This window comes from Triturus cristatus, chromosome 1_2 (genome assembly GCF_964204655.1).
Source record: "Triturus cristatus chromosome 1_2, aTriCri1.1, whole genome shotgun sequence".
NCBI classification, from domain to species: domain Eukaryota; kingdom Metazoa; phylum Chordata; class Amphibia; order Caudata; family Salamandridae; genus Triturus; species Triturus cristatus.
The window spans coordinates 934535585-934548221 of NC_140580.1; the positions used below are offsets into that span (position 1 = coordinate 934535585).

General features: G+C 47.1%; 1 protein-coding gene across 1 annotated transcript in view; it reads right to left on the reverse strand.

The window, feature by feature from the left end:
- EXOSC10 (exosome component 10) overlaps positions 1-12637 on the reverse strand; it is a 207905-nt gene that overhangs the window by 159588 nt on the left and 35680 nt on the right. The window contains exon 2 of the mRNA XM_085609870.1: positions 274-410. Coding sequence (XP_085465996.1) covers positions 274-410 — 137 coding nt within the window. The remainder of the gene's footprint in view (positions 1-273; positions 411-12637) is intronic.

Consider the following 12637-nt stretch of genomic DNA (forward strand, 5'->3'; position numbering starts at 1 on the left):
ATAAAAACACTGGCCAATATCAAAGGATTAAAGTAATGTTCGTTTTGATCAAAGCCATAGGTACCTGTTTTATGCCGAACACAACAGCAATCCTTTCCTAATGTGTCCCAACCACAGACAAACCCAAAGGAATTCTTGATGTATATGAAAATAGGACAGTGAGGTCTGCCTTTTTGTTTCTAAGGAGCAATTGTGATTTGTATTCTGTCTAGTTTATAGCAACATGCCCTACGCACTAAAGATAATTTCACTATGATCCACTTCAATACCTACCAGTGGAGCAGGCGATCTCCTTGTGTTTCACAGAATGCCCGGAAGCCAGGAAAGCTGAGATAGAAATCATACTCGTCGCCACACTGAGGAATCCCACTAGAAGCTTTTGTTGCAGCCACCACCGTACCAAGAGCATACTGTAAAGACAAGACATGAAGATTGTGGGAGTGACAAGGGACATCCTTACTTTTGACTCAATTTACACAACCATTTAATTTAGCAAAGGTAAGGCTTACCTATGTTACCAGTTACTTTCTTTTCAAATTATTGTGTTACCTATTTAATAGCAGGGAGGATATACATGATTGTGATGGAGGTGTTTTTGTCTTAGAAAAGATTAAAGAAAATTCCAGACAGTCACCACTTTTCTGAGAAACGCAAACAGTACACAGAGAGTAAAGGCAAGATCCATCTTCACTAGAGACAGGTTTTGAAAACTCTCTCTATAAACATAAATGATACAGCTCAACAACATAAAGTGAACATCTGAGGGAATGAGCAGTGACAGTGCATATGTCAAAAACACATCGCAACTGTGTACTGAATTTAGTTCTAATTAAAAGATTTCACAAAAAGAATGTAAAATAGCAGCAGCAAGCGAAGCTATATGGTGAGAGATAGTGCTTCATTAAGTGATGTCATGGAAGGATGAGAATTTAAGCTACAGTTAGACGTCAGATGGACTACACTATTTGCAAATAGATCATCTTGGTTCATTGAGAATACACACCGATCACCACAAGAGATCAAAGGGATCCCTAGAACCTTCGCAACATGTAGCTTCCCAGTCCGCCAAAGAAGCTTGGCATGTCACAGAGGATTGCTGTTTTGATGTAAAAGCTGTACTACAAAGTATTGATCTTCTCACTCTAGGTGGTATGCATTCTATGAGCAGAACACTCTGGTACTTTACACATAAGGATTACATTAGTCCAGAGCTTTCCAAAAGTTCACACGTGTTTTTATTAGCAGAGGAACAGCCTACCCAAGTTTCAAAATATAGAATGATGCTCTGTCAAATAACAGGCCCTGGGTATCTACAGATGGCACATTGGTCTAGTCTCCTAGACACACTTACAAGAGAGCAAGCATTACAATGGGCAGGTCATCCTACACAAGGTGAGCAAGGGAATATAAGAAAAGGAGGGGGGAGCAGACATGTTATTCGTCCTCCAGCTGGCCAAGAGACTTGCTACAGAATGGGGGCAAAGGATAAGTACCGTCAATTAAACAGTGTCTATTGGAACTAACATATTGCAACACACAACCTGAACTCTACTACAAACTCCTCCCACAAGCATCTTGTCACAGAGACATATGCACTCCTTCCGATGCTATCTGTTGGAAACTGAAAGTAAGGACAGGTAATGACAAATTGTAAGTGATCTGAAGACCAATGATCCTGCCTGATGATGTACCCATATTATAAGCAGAGAGTATAGTTTTTGTATAGTTTTTTACCGGTCTGTGTAGTTTTGCAGCTTGAAGAATTTTCTGGATTCACATACTGTGCATTATTCAGCCATATAGTGGTCGGATCCGGACTTCTCCCTAAAATCTTTTGTCCTCCTCTCTTTGTTTTTTTGTTGTTGATGGTCATGGATGGACCTCACTTTGACGTCCCCTGTGATGCAGTTGTACTTCCTCCGGAAACTCCCACCTTTGGTCACCATCTTCAGTTTTTAAGGTCTTGCCTAGGCAGCGCATGCACCGTCTCTTCAAGACATGTTGTTCTTAGAATATAGGGTTTAAGCACTGCCTATCTTTTCAATTGGCTCCTCTCACAGTCCTTAGTAAATGCTGGCTTTTGATAGGTGAATAGGCTTAGTAGTCCCTCCTTTTGATTTTGCAACCTCCCATGGGGACTGCCCCTGTTATATGTGCGGTTACTCTTTCTGTCCGTGGGCACTCTTTTTTTCTTATTTAGACCAGCTTTTGACATATGGGAGGGCTCCCTCCCACTCCTCCAAGTGCTGCTGCTGCCTCCTCCTGCATGTTGGGCTTTTTTCTCCCATGCAGCTCAGCCCGCGCGGCGCTGCTCATCCCACTTCCCTTGTTTATACTTGTTATTGTTTTGTATCTGTAACACAAGCAAGCCTGTGCTCACACTCCTCGGGCTGCAGCCTCCTGCAGCGTGTTTGGCTTTTTTATCCCCTCCAGCCCTCGCGGTGCTGCTGATCCTCCTCCTTTTCTTTATACTTATTTTGTGGCCGTAACACGAGCGAGCCGACCTCTGAGAAAAGCGGCTTGCGCGAATGTTTTTATTCCAGTTTTTTGGCTGGCTGGTAGTAATGCCCTATGCAACTGATGCTGTCAGTTCAGTATGCTTCTGCTCCTTCAACACTACCCCTGCAGACCATGCCCACTCCACCCCTCATGCTCGCCACAGCCTTGAATCAGCGTGTTGTGGTGTTAGTGAGTCCTGTTCCCATCAAGGGCAGAGTGTGAGAGCACGTTCCTGTCCTTTAGTGAACAAGAACAGCTGTAGTCCTTTCTCTCTTTCGCATGTGTCTGCACTCTGCTGATTGCCGGTACCGGCGGCACTGGACCCCAGGGAGTTGTTCAGTTGGGCTGGAGGCAGCCGACATGGCAGACCTCGATAGCATCCATACACCGTGGCAATATGGCTCTCTGGGACTCCCAGCCTCTGTCACAGGTGTGAGTGGGCGTCACAGTAATGTAACTGGTAGTCAGACAGGCCTTCTCTGGGGGTGGGGAGGTGTCTGAGGCAGAGGGATTGAGACGAGCTACAAAAGTGCGTGTGAGTTAACACAATGTTCAAAGTATAGATAAAGGGGAATCGGTGGGTGTGAGAAAGTGCCATATTTTTTGCATTGGATGCCCCCACTTTTTGCTGAATTGCTGATGTACTTTGACTGAGTGTGCCCTGGGCTCCTGCCAATCAGGTACCCAGGGCCTAAGTTCCTTCCCTAAAATTGTGTTGAAGCCTTAACCCAATTGGCATCTCTGGCCACATGTCAGCCCCTGGTAAATGGTACACTAGGTACCCAGGGCCTTGTGTCTAGAGAAGGCCCCTAAGGGCTGCAGCACTTATTGTGCCACCCTTAGAGGCCCTGTACCCTGACACACACACACACTGCCCTTGCAGGCTGAGTGTCTGGGTGCAGAACAAAACAGAGTCGATATGGCACACATCCCTGTGTGCCATGCCCACAACACACACTGCCCTGGCATACATCAGCCACCCCTCTAGCTGGGTGCCCTATGCCAGTGGTGTGGGTACAGGTGTATGAGCCCTGTGCCCCTACAGTACCCAGGTCCATTCCTGGGCACTGTAAGTGCAGTGCTGCCATTTAAGAGTATATGGTGCTGGGAGATCGTCAACCTGAACTCCACAGCACCATGATGGCTACACTGAAGACTGAGAAGTTTGGTATCAAACTTCTCAGCACATTAAACCCGCACTGATGCCAGTGTGGGATTTAATGTACAATGCACGACAGAGGGCATCTTAGAGATGCCCCCTGAACCCAACCTACAATCCACGTCTTGTCTGAGGGGCTGCCTAGGCTGCCACACAGCAGACATGTTGTTGGACCCCTGGGTAGAGAACCATCCGCTTTCCTGGGCCTGCAACAATGCACATCCTGGGCGAGGTGCTAGGTCTCCTCCCCCAGGATGGGCAGGGGAAGCTTCAAAGGCATGCCGCCTTTGTGAGCTTCTCCAGGCCACTTGCTGTACTCAGCAACTGGCCCCTACCGGTTCTGACCCCCACTGTGGTGGGAAGACTGTCCGGAAACCCCAAGGAAGAAAAGGGTGTATGCCAGCCTCTGCCAACCCCACCCCTCAGGTGGGGGAGGCGAGGTGAAGCACATCTCCTGGCTCTCGCCATCTTGAAGATGGGAAGCCCTGCCCAATCAGGACTAGGCTACTGCCCCCCTCCCAGAGGAGAGTGGCAGGATAGGGGGTGTACCCACCCCAGGGAAGGGACCCATGGGTCCCTACCCTTTACCTACCTGTAACGCCCCTAAATTTAGTATTTAGGGGCACCCTGAACCTTCCTTCCTCAGATCCAGAGTCCGAAACAAGAAAGAAGAACAAGGAACAAGAAGACCTGCCGTGCAGCTGCTAACAAGAGGAAGACACCAACTGATGTGGCCCCAGCCCTACCGGCCTGCCGACACTCGAACCTGCTCCTGCTAAACAAGTAACTGACCCCTGGCATCAGCCAGGAACCGCGAACCCTGCACACTCTGCACCCGCCATGCCTGGCCTTTGCTGGAGTGAACAAAGACCACGAGGACGTCCCTCCAGCGACTGACCCCGAATCCAGCACCCAAGGACCCACCTCGACGCTCCTTACGACGCCTGCAGCCTCAGAACCAGGGACCCCTTCAACCGCGACCAGCAGAGGGTAAGATTTCCCAACACTAAAAGGCACCCCTGCACCCGGCGGCCTGCTGCCCCCTGTGCCCAACTCCTGGGTACCTACCTATCATCTAACTACCCAACTTACCTCTCGAAGTGGTGGTCGCACCTGAAGAATCTTCGTCCCCGAGCTTGCAGCCTTTGTTCGTTCTTGAGCTTCTCCATTGAAATCCATTGAGCGCCGACGGCTCAAAAGCACCCTGCACCCAGCCGCCCGAGTACCCCTGGCAGTGCAACTTCTACTCTAATCTTCCCTATTTTCCCTGAGCAAGTGACCAGGAGCCCAGCTCCCACAGCCACATGGCCTGCTAGCCAGCAGCCACCAACCAAATGCCCCCTGCCTCCCATAGGATAACACTGGGCCTAACTGACTCTGCATCCAGCTGCCCCTGTGCCGCTGAGGGTGTAACAACTGTACTTACCTGAATGTACTCAACTGTTATCAGGACAGATCCCAGTCCTGGATCTTGGTGCCCAGCACTTACCCTGAAAAGTAATTACAACCATACTTACCTATAACTTAATTTTCCTTCCATAGGATAACATTGCCTGGTTTTCACCAGAAATTCTTCGAATTGTCGATTTTGCAAACTTACAAATATTAGTTAAAAATCGCCTGTATAACAAAAACACATTCTTCCAACTGTTTACAGCAGATATCCCAGTGCTGGATCCAGGATCCAACACGGAGTTAGAAAAAGTAACAATAACCCCACTTACCTGCTAAGTGAATTTCCTCCCATAGGATAACATTGGTGATTTTATGTGAAAATGTTTGTGTCAACTTTTAAAATACAATAAGGATTCCTTAAAAATCACAACTGTAACCAAAACGTTTTTACTTAAACTGTTTACAGGAGATGTCCCAGGACTGGATCTAGGATCCAGTCCTGTGGTCAAAAAAGTAATCTATTGCATTTAACTAGAAATTCCCATTGAGCTCAATTGCAACAACTGTAACTATTGCATTCAAAAGTCTATTGCCTATTGAAAGTATTTACCTAAAGCATCTCATTCTGATAAAGTATATTTTGATACCTATTGTTGGTTCTAAAATAAAACAACTATATATTTTTATACAAAACCATTGGTCTAGAGTTCAGTTCTTGAGTGTGTGAGACCATTTGCTGACTGAGTGTGTACAACCAATGCTTTACACTGTCCTCGGATACTGCTTTACTGCTCGACCAAGCTACCACTTTAGAAAGTAAGGTTATATCTAACTTTAGCCTCTGCCAAACCTCTGAGGACTGTGGACTCTGTGCACACTGTACCTATTTGGGTACAGTATATACAGAGCCACTTTCTTACAGTGGGCATCTCAAAGCTCTAATGATCACAATACATGTGTTTGTTAATTTACTAGGCCGACTCATGGTTATAGCATTAGTTTTAGTAAAAATTTGTATCTGTAGAGTTTTAATAAAAAGCACATCTGAAGCTTCAGTAAGATTCCTCATCTACGTCTCTCTAAATTCATCAGTCCCACAGCAGATCAAAGGCCGAGTACGGATAGGAGATTCAGACGCTATACTGTGCAGCTCTATCACTTTGCAGACAGCACTTTAAACCAGCGAGCAGTCTACCCTTTCATCTTCACTCAAAGGACATGCGAGTTCCCACAACTTAAATCGGTTATAAAACAATTGTTATTCAAAGAAATACATTAATTTACGCGACAATCTTTTCGATGCGTTCTCTGGGATAAAAACACAACGGTGGGTCTCTGGGCACTTACTCAATCGGTGCAGTTATCAAATATGTTTCTTTTATTGACCTACAATGGATACAAAGCTGGTTCAAATGCACAGCAAAGTAAAACTTATTGATAAAGGGGAGATGAAAGAGGACGAAGCTCGCTGGTTTCTGTTCCCCTACCCATTCTTCAGTTCCATTCCCCCATCGGACATCCCTTCCCTTTGTTTTATTCTTCTTTTCTACCTGTCATCGCACGAGTTCGGACCGTCCAGGCTCTCACTGCTATTGTGCTTTGCATGCTACGCACTGGGTAAAAGTGAACTTTGGTGCAGTGTGCATGTTCAAATAGCCTGTGACCTCCCACCTCCGTAATTTACTTTTATGCCCCCTGATAAGTTAAATACTGATAATTTTGTGTTTTCCCCATTACAGCAAATTATAATAAACATCTGGCTACAGTATGAATGCAGCTAATGAGAGAGAGCCCCGAGTGCATAATTTTGTGACACAGTTTATCATTATTATATTGTACACTACACCGGGTGTGGTGGGACCGGCTGACTCACTCCATTGTGGTCTGTGAAGATAAGCGTACAGACGCCCTGTGCATAGGAACAGATGTCTGTTTGCTTTCACTGCACCCTATCACCTGCTAACTTGCTCTCTATCCCCTCCCACAACCCCTCCCTCTTTGCCCCTTTCGATCATAGCACCTACACATTCCAAAAGAACAGTGGAGCGCTTACATACACATAAAAGGCATATAATATTTATGGTTTGATATCTACAAAGTTGTTAACATACAGTATGCATACAATATCCCGGTAAGTGTTCGCCCGTGTGTGCTCTTCCTATTGTCTCGTGCAGTGGTGTATTTGCGGCGAGGAGGGCACTTTACCTCTGCACACATTCCATCTTTCCTCTTTCTTTTAAAGCACTACTCCTACCACCCCAGTTTTCCACTGTTTTCTCTCCATCCCCTTTCCTTCCTATTTCTTTAGATAGGTCAAATGATCACTCCACTGCAAACAAAAAAGTACAACAAAAAAAAAAAGTGTCATGTGCAACGTTAATAGCTCTAACTTTCACTAATGCGAGATGGTTGCATTGGAAATGCTTGTTTTTTCCATGCTGTTCCTTCCTTTCATCTTCCTGGTGGAGGTGGGTGGATTGGCTTGTAAATCTAGAAAATTCTTCAGGTTGCAAACCTACACCAACGGGTAAGAAAGTATGCATTTTGCCGCATTAATCTCTTCTGGATTCACAGGTCAGTGGAGGTTGGGTTGAAGATGATCATTGAGTAGTAAACAGATGTTCGATTTGGGCTTCCATTTTCATCTATATATCTACATAAGTGTGTTGTGAACGTGTGCACTGATGACCATGTAGCTGCCATACAAATGTATTGTAATGGCGTTTGTGAGAAAAGGCTTCTTTTTGCATGGTTGCATAGCAATCGTGAGGCCCTAAGGGGTTCCACCGAGCTTCCCAGAACTATCAAGTCAAAGCATTTTAATGTTTTGTATTAATGGTTATAAGCATAAATAAAATATGAGTAACACCAGGATTTCCACTATGCACCTAAAGCGCTATTGTTTTACTGTAATGATTTTGATTAAGCGATCAGTTAATAAAAATAAAAAAATTGGATTGTTAGCCCCCACTTTTTGCCTGGTTTTGATGTGGTTTAAACTGTAGTGCACAGGGTCCCTGCCAGCCAGGTCCCAGTGTCAGTGCTTCTTCCCTAAAAACAAATCCCCAATTGTTACTTCTACCCCCTGTAAGTCCCTAGTAAATGTTGCCTTGGGTGTCTAGGGCCTGCGAGCTGAAGAGGGTCCCCTGAGACCATGCTCCTGCAGCTTGCGTGCCCCTGTGAGAAAGAAAACGACTAAGTCGACTAAGCACCCGGCCTAGTTGCCATGCCAGCCAGCAATGCCTGAAGGCATAGGTAAGTGACCCCTCTAGCAGGCCTCGCAGCCCTCAGGTAGGGTGCACCGTACCACAGGTTAAGGCATGTCTGCATGAGCATATATTCCCCTATAATATTGGGGTCCATTCCTTAATATTGTAAGTGTCAGTGAAGCCATAGAGACTACATGTGCTGGAAACTCGACAACTCGAGCTCCACAGCACCACAGAGTGTTTGGTACCAACCTACTCCTCTCAAATCCACACTGATGCCAGTGTGTGGTTTATTGTACCATGTACCCAGAGGGCACATCAGAGGTGCTCACTGAAACCCTACTAACCCGTGTGTGGTCTCGGTCCGGCTGTAGGCAGCCAGACACCACCAGACATGTTTCTGAACCCCTAGGTAGAGGCGCCCTGCTCTCGGAGACCAGAAACAAAACACATCCTAGGAAGAGGTGTCACACCTCCTCCCTAGGATGGCCAGTGCTCAAAGAGAGAAGCTTCAAAAGCCTGCCGTCTTTGTAATGTGAACCCCCCCCAGCCTCACTTTGGGTGGGAAAAGAGGCAGGAAAACCTAGGAGAATAGGAGGGGTGCCCACCTATGCCAACTCCAGCCCCAAGATGGGGGAAGGTGAGGTGAAGCAGATCTTTCAGTCCCCTCCCATCAGGGCTAGGTCTAGGCCCCTCCCACAGGAGGGTGGCATAATAGAGGGTGTAGTCACCCTAGGTGAGGTGCCAATTGGCACCACCTGCTACTCCTTTAAAACACCCCTAAATGTAGTAATTAGATGGCTCTTCCAGACCTGGAAACTAGATCTGTAATGACCCAAGAAGCAAGACCACATCCCTGTAGAGAAGACTGAAGACTGCAACTGCCTTGGCCCCAGCCCTACCAGCCTGTCTACAGCTTCTGCAAACCTGCGACCTGTCTTGCAGCAAGCGACCTCTGAAAACCTTGGGCGGACTGCTACCTTCGAAAAAGACTCCAATCTCCAGCGGATCTGTCCAGAAAAGCAGACTCCAAGGGCTCCGGGTCCAGCTGGAAACGCGACCCCTGTGCACGCTGCACCCAACGCACATGGCTTGAGTCTGAGTGGCTCACATTTGCAGCAAAGTCTTCCCAGCGATCCTGACCTCGTGTCCAGCTTTGGCTGACCTCTCCTGATCTCCACGGAAGTGCACGCAGTGTGAATACAGGGGCTACCCCCGACCAGCTCCAGTAAGAAAACTCAAATGTTGAAAGACACCCGAAGCCCCTGGGCCTTGTTGAGCTGAACCAACCGTGTCCCTACGACCCCCTACTTATCTCTGCTGTTGGTCTCCCACCTGCAACCTCTGGTGAAATGCCCTCCTGCTAAGTTTTCCAGACTGTGCTCCGGCCTAAAAGTAGGGGATTTGAACCGGGAGCCGCCATCTGCTCTTAGCAGCAGAGGCTGGGGTCACATTACAAAGGCGGCAGGCCTTTGAAGCTTCCCCCTCGAGCACTGTTCCCATCCTAGGGTAGGAGGTGTAACACCTCCGCCCAGGATGTGCTTTGTTTCTGGCCACAGAGAGTAGATGCTCTAGACCCAGGGGTCCAGAAACATGTCTGGTGGTGGCAGGCTGCCTAAAGCCAGTCAGAGAGCACACCAGGGTTGGTAGGTTTTTAGGGAGCACCTCTAAGGTACCCTCTGGGCACATGGTTTATTAAATTTCACACTGGCATCAGTGTGTCTTTATTAAGAGGAGTTGTTTGATATCAAAACTCCTGGGTATAGTGAAGCCATCATGGTCCTGGGGAACTTGAGTTGTCGAGTTTCCAGTCGATATACTCTTTATGTCTTCCCTGGCATTTACAATATTAAGGAATAGTGCACTCTGCCTTAGGCCTTGTAAGGCCGGCTAGAGGGGTGACTTACCTATACCTTAGGCGGGTTGGGTTGGCATGGCACACAGTGTGCCATGTCGACTTATTTTTCACTGCACCAAGGATTGCAAGCTGGCATGGCATTGGTGAAGGGTTCCTAGGGGACATTCTTCAGTTCCCATGTCTCAGGTACAATGGGTATCATTTACTAGGGACTTACAGGAGGCTGAAGTTTCCAATCAGGGTTTAGTTATAGGAAACAAATCAATGGCACAAGGAACCTGGTTGGCAGGGACCCTGTGCACTACAAGTGAAACCACATCAAATTCCAGGCAACAAATGGGGGAGGGGGCTAACTATGTCAAAAGAGGCACTTTCTCACAGTTGGTAAGTCATCTATTTGTGGGTGGTGCCCCTCTCCTTTGTGGTTGTCCTCTCCCACGTATGTGAACGCGAAAGAACTGCCTTCCTTGCTGGTACTGAAAATTCTGTTTTGAATTGACTGACTGCCTCCCTGGTACGTCTATTGATAAATCTGGTGTGATGTTCCAGTTTGGAAGGTACACCTTTCTGCAGGTCTTGGTGAAGGTACCGACCCACTTCGCATATTGCCTCTGAATTGTAGAGCTCCCATCTACTTGGCTGTCTCGTTGTCTTTTTCAAACTGATTTAGTGTTTCATCGACAGCACTTCCAAACAACTGTTCGCCATTGAATGGCATATTCAGGATGTTTGCTGGAACCTCAGATTTAAACTCAAATTTGCAGCAAAGCATGACCTCTTTCTGTTACTCCCATCATCTTCTGTCGATCTGAAGTAACTGTCAAGTCTAGTATGGCCCTTAAGCATGTATTGGTGATATTCTTGCCGTCTTCCACAAGGTGTGCTGCCCTCATCTGATATTGTTCCAGGAAGTGCTTCATCAGTTCCCCTATCTCCTCCCACTGTTGGTAAGCATGGCGATTCGGCAGTGCATTTGAATTTGCAATACGCCACTGATTTGCTGCACATCTCTCGATATTTCACCCATAAGGTCCATCCTCTTACTCTCCTTGTCTGGAGGTGGTCAAGGGGTAGTTTGAATGTTAGCGCTCTTTCTCGCCATCAATTTAATAAGAGTCTGCTGGCACCATGCCCCTTAAGTATGCAGGATCTTTGGATGAGTACTTACATTTTTTCTCTGCCCTTGGTGTAAATCCTTTGCATACAGCAGGTTCTTTAAAGGACTCCTTCCCGTGGTCCAAGACACTTATTAACATAGGCAAGAACTGACTTTTAGATTGTGTGGGCATAAGAGTCTCCAGTAGGAAACAAGATTATGGTTTCTCTTCCTCTAGATGTACCCCATATCTGTACACTGCCTTTTTGATCACCTTGTTAAAGATGCCTATGACATCAGGTTGTGATAGTCTTGAGTAACTGCCTACCCCATCTTCTGGTGAAGCAGACTCTAAATCTTGCCATTGTATTTCGGTGTATTCGTAAGCCTCTGAACCCGGATATATTTGTTCCTCCTATTCCCCATAGAAGATTTCTTCCACCCGTTCTCTTGAGGCTCAGGAGTTAGTGGTGGCTCAAGCTCTCAAAACTTTTCTTATTATTATTAGGAAGCTTATAAAGCGCTATGGTTACTCCAACCGGAGAGTCCCCGCGCTAGGACATAAATGAACCCCAGCAACCCTCCCAAGCTAACCACCATCCAGCACGGATATCCACACAGAGATGGCACCCTACTACTTTAGACCTGCAGGGAGCCGACGGAAGAGCCAGATTTTCAGTTTCTTGCGGAACAGAGACTCCGACTCAGATGTCCTCAGATCCACAGGGAGCTCATGCCATGCCTTGGCTGTCAGGAAACCAAAGGAACTCGCGCCAGCCCGCACCTTCCGCACCCTGGGCACAGTCAATTTAGCACTGCCCAACGATCTCAGATTACGAGCAGGCTGGTAGACCGTCAGGAGGGGGAGTAGAAAACGCGGCCCCCTTTTCCTAAGGATCCTATGACTAAAGCATAGGGCCTTAAAGCTGACTCTGGCCCGGATAGGAAGCCAATGCAGTTCCTTCAAAGCTTCTCCCACCGAAGCCCTCCTTGGGATATTCAGGATAAGCCGGGCTGCGGCATTTTGGACCTTCTGCAAGATGTTAAGATTTTTTGCAGTCACCCCTAGATACAGGACATTGCAATAGTCGAGACGAGACGTGGCCAGAGTCTGTACAATAGTTCTTTTAGCATCCAGGGGGAGGAGGTCCAGAATCTTACGTAGCATCTTTAAAATGCCAAAACATGTACCGGCCACAGCAGATATTTGCCCAGAGAAGGAAAGATTTTCGTCGAACCACACTCCCAAATTTTTTACCTTGGCTTTCGGCAATGGACTAGGTCCTAGTGCTTCAGGCCACTAATGCTGCGACCAGGGAGAGGGCTGTTTTCCAACCACCATCACCTCGGTCTTCCTGCATTTAACTGGAGGCAACTCAGCCTCATCCAGTCCATAAGCTCCCCCAGGCAAGTTCAGAAAT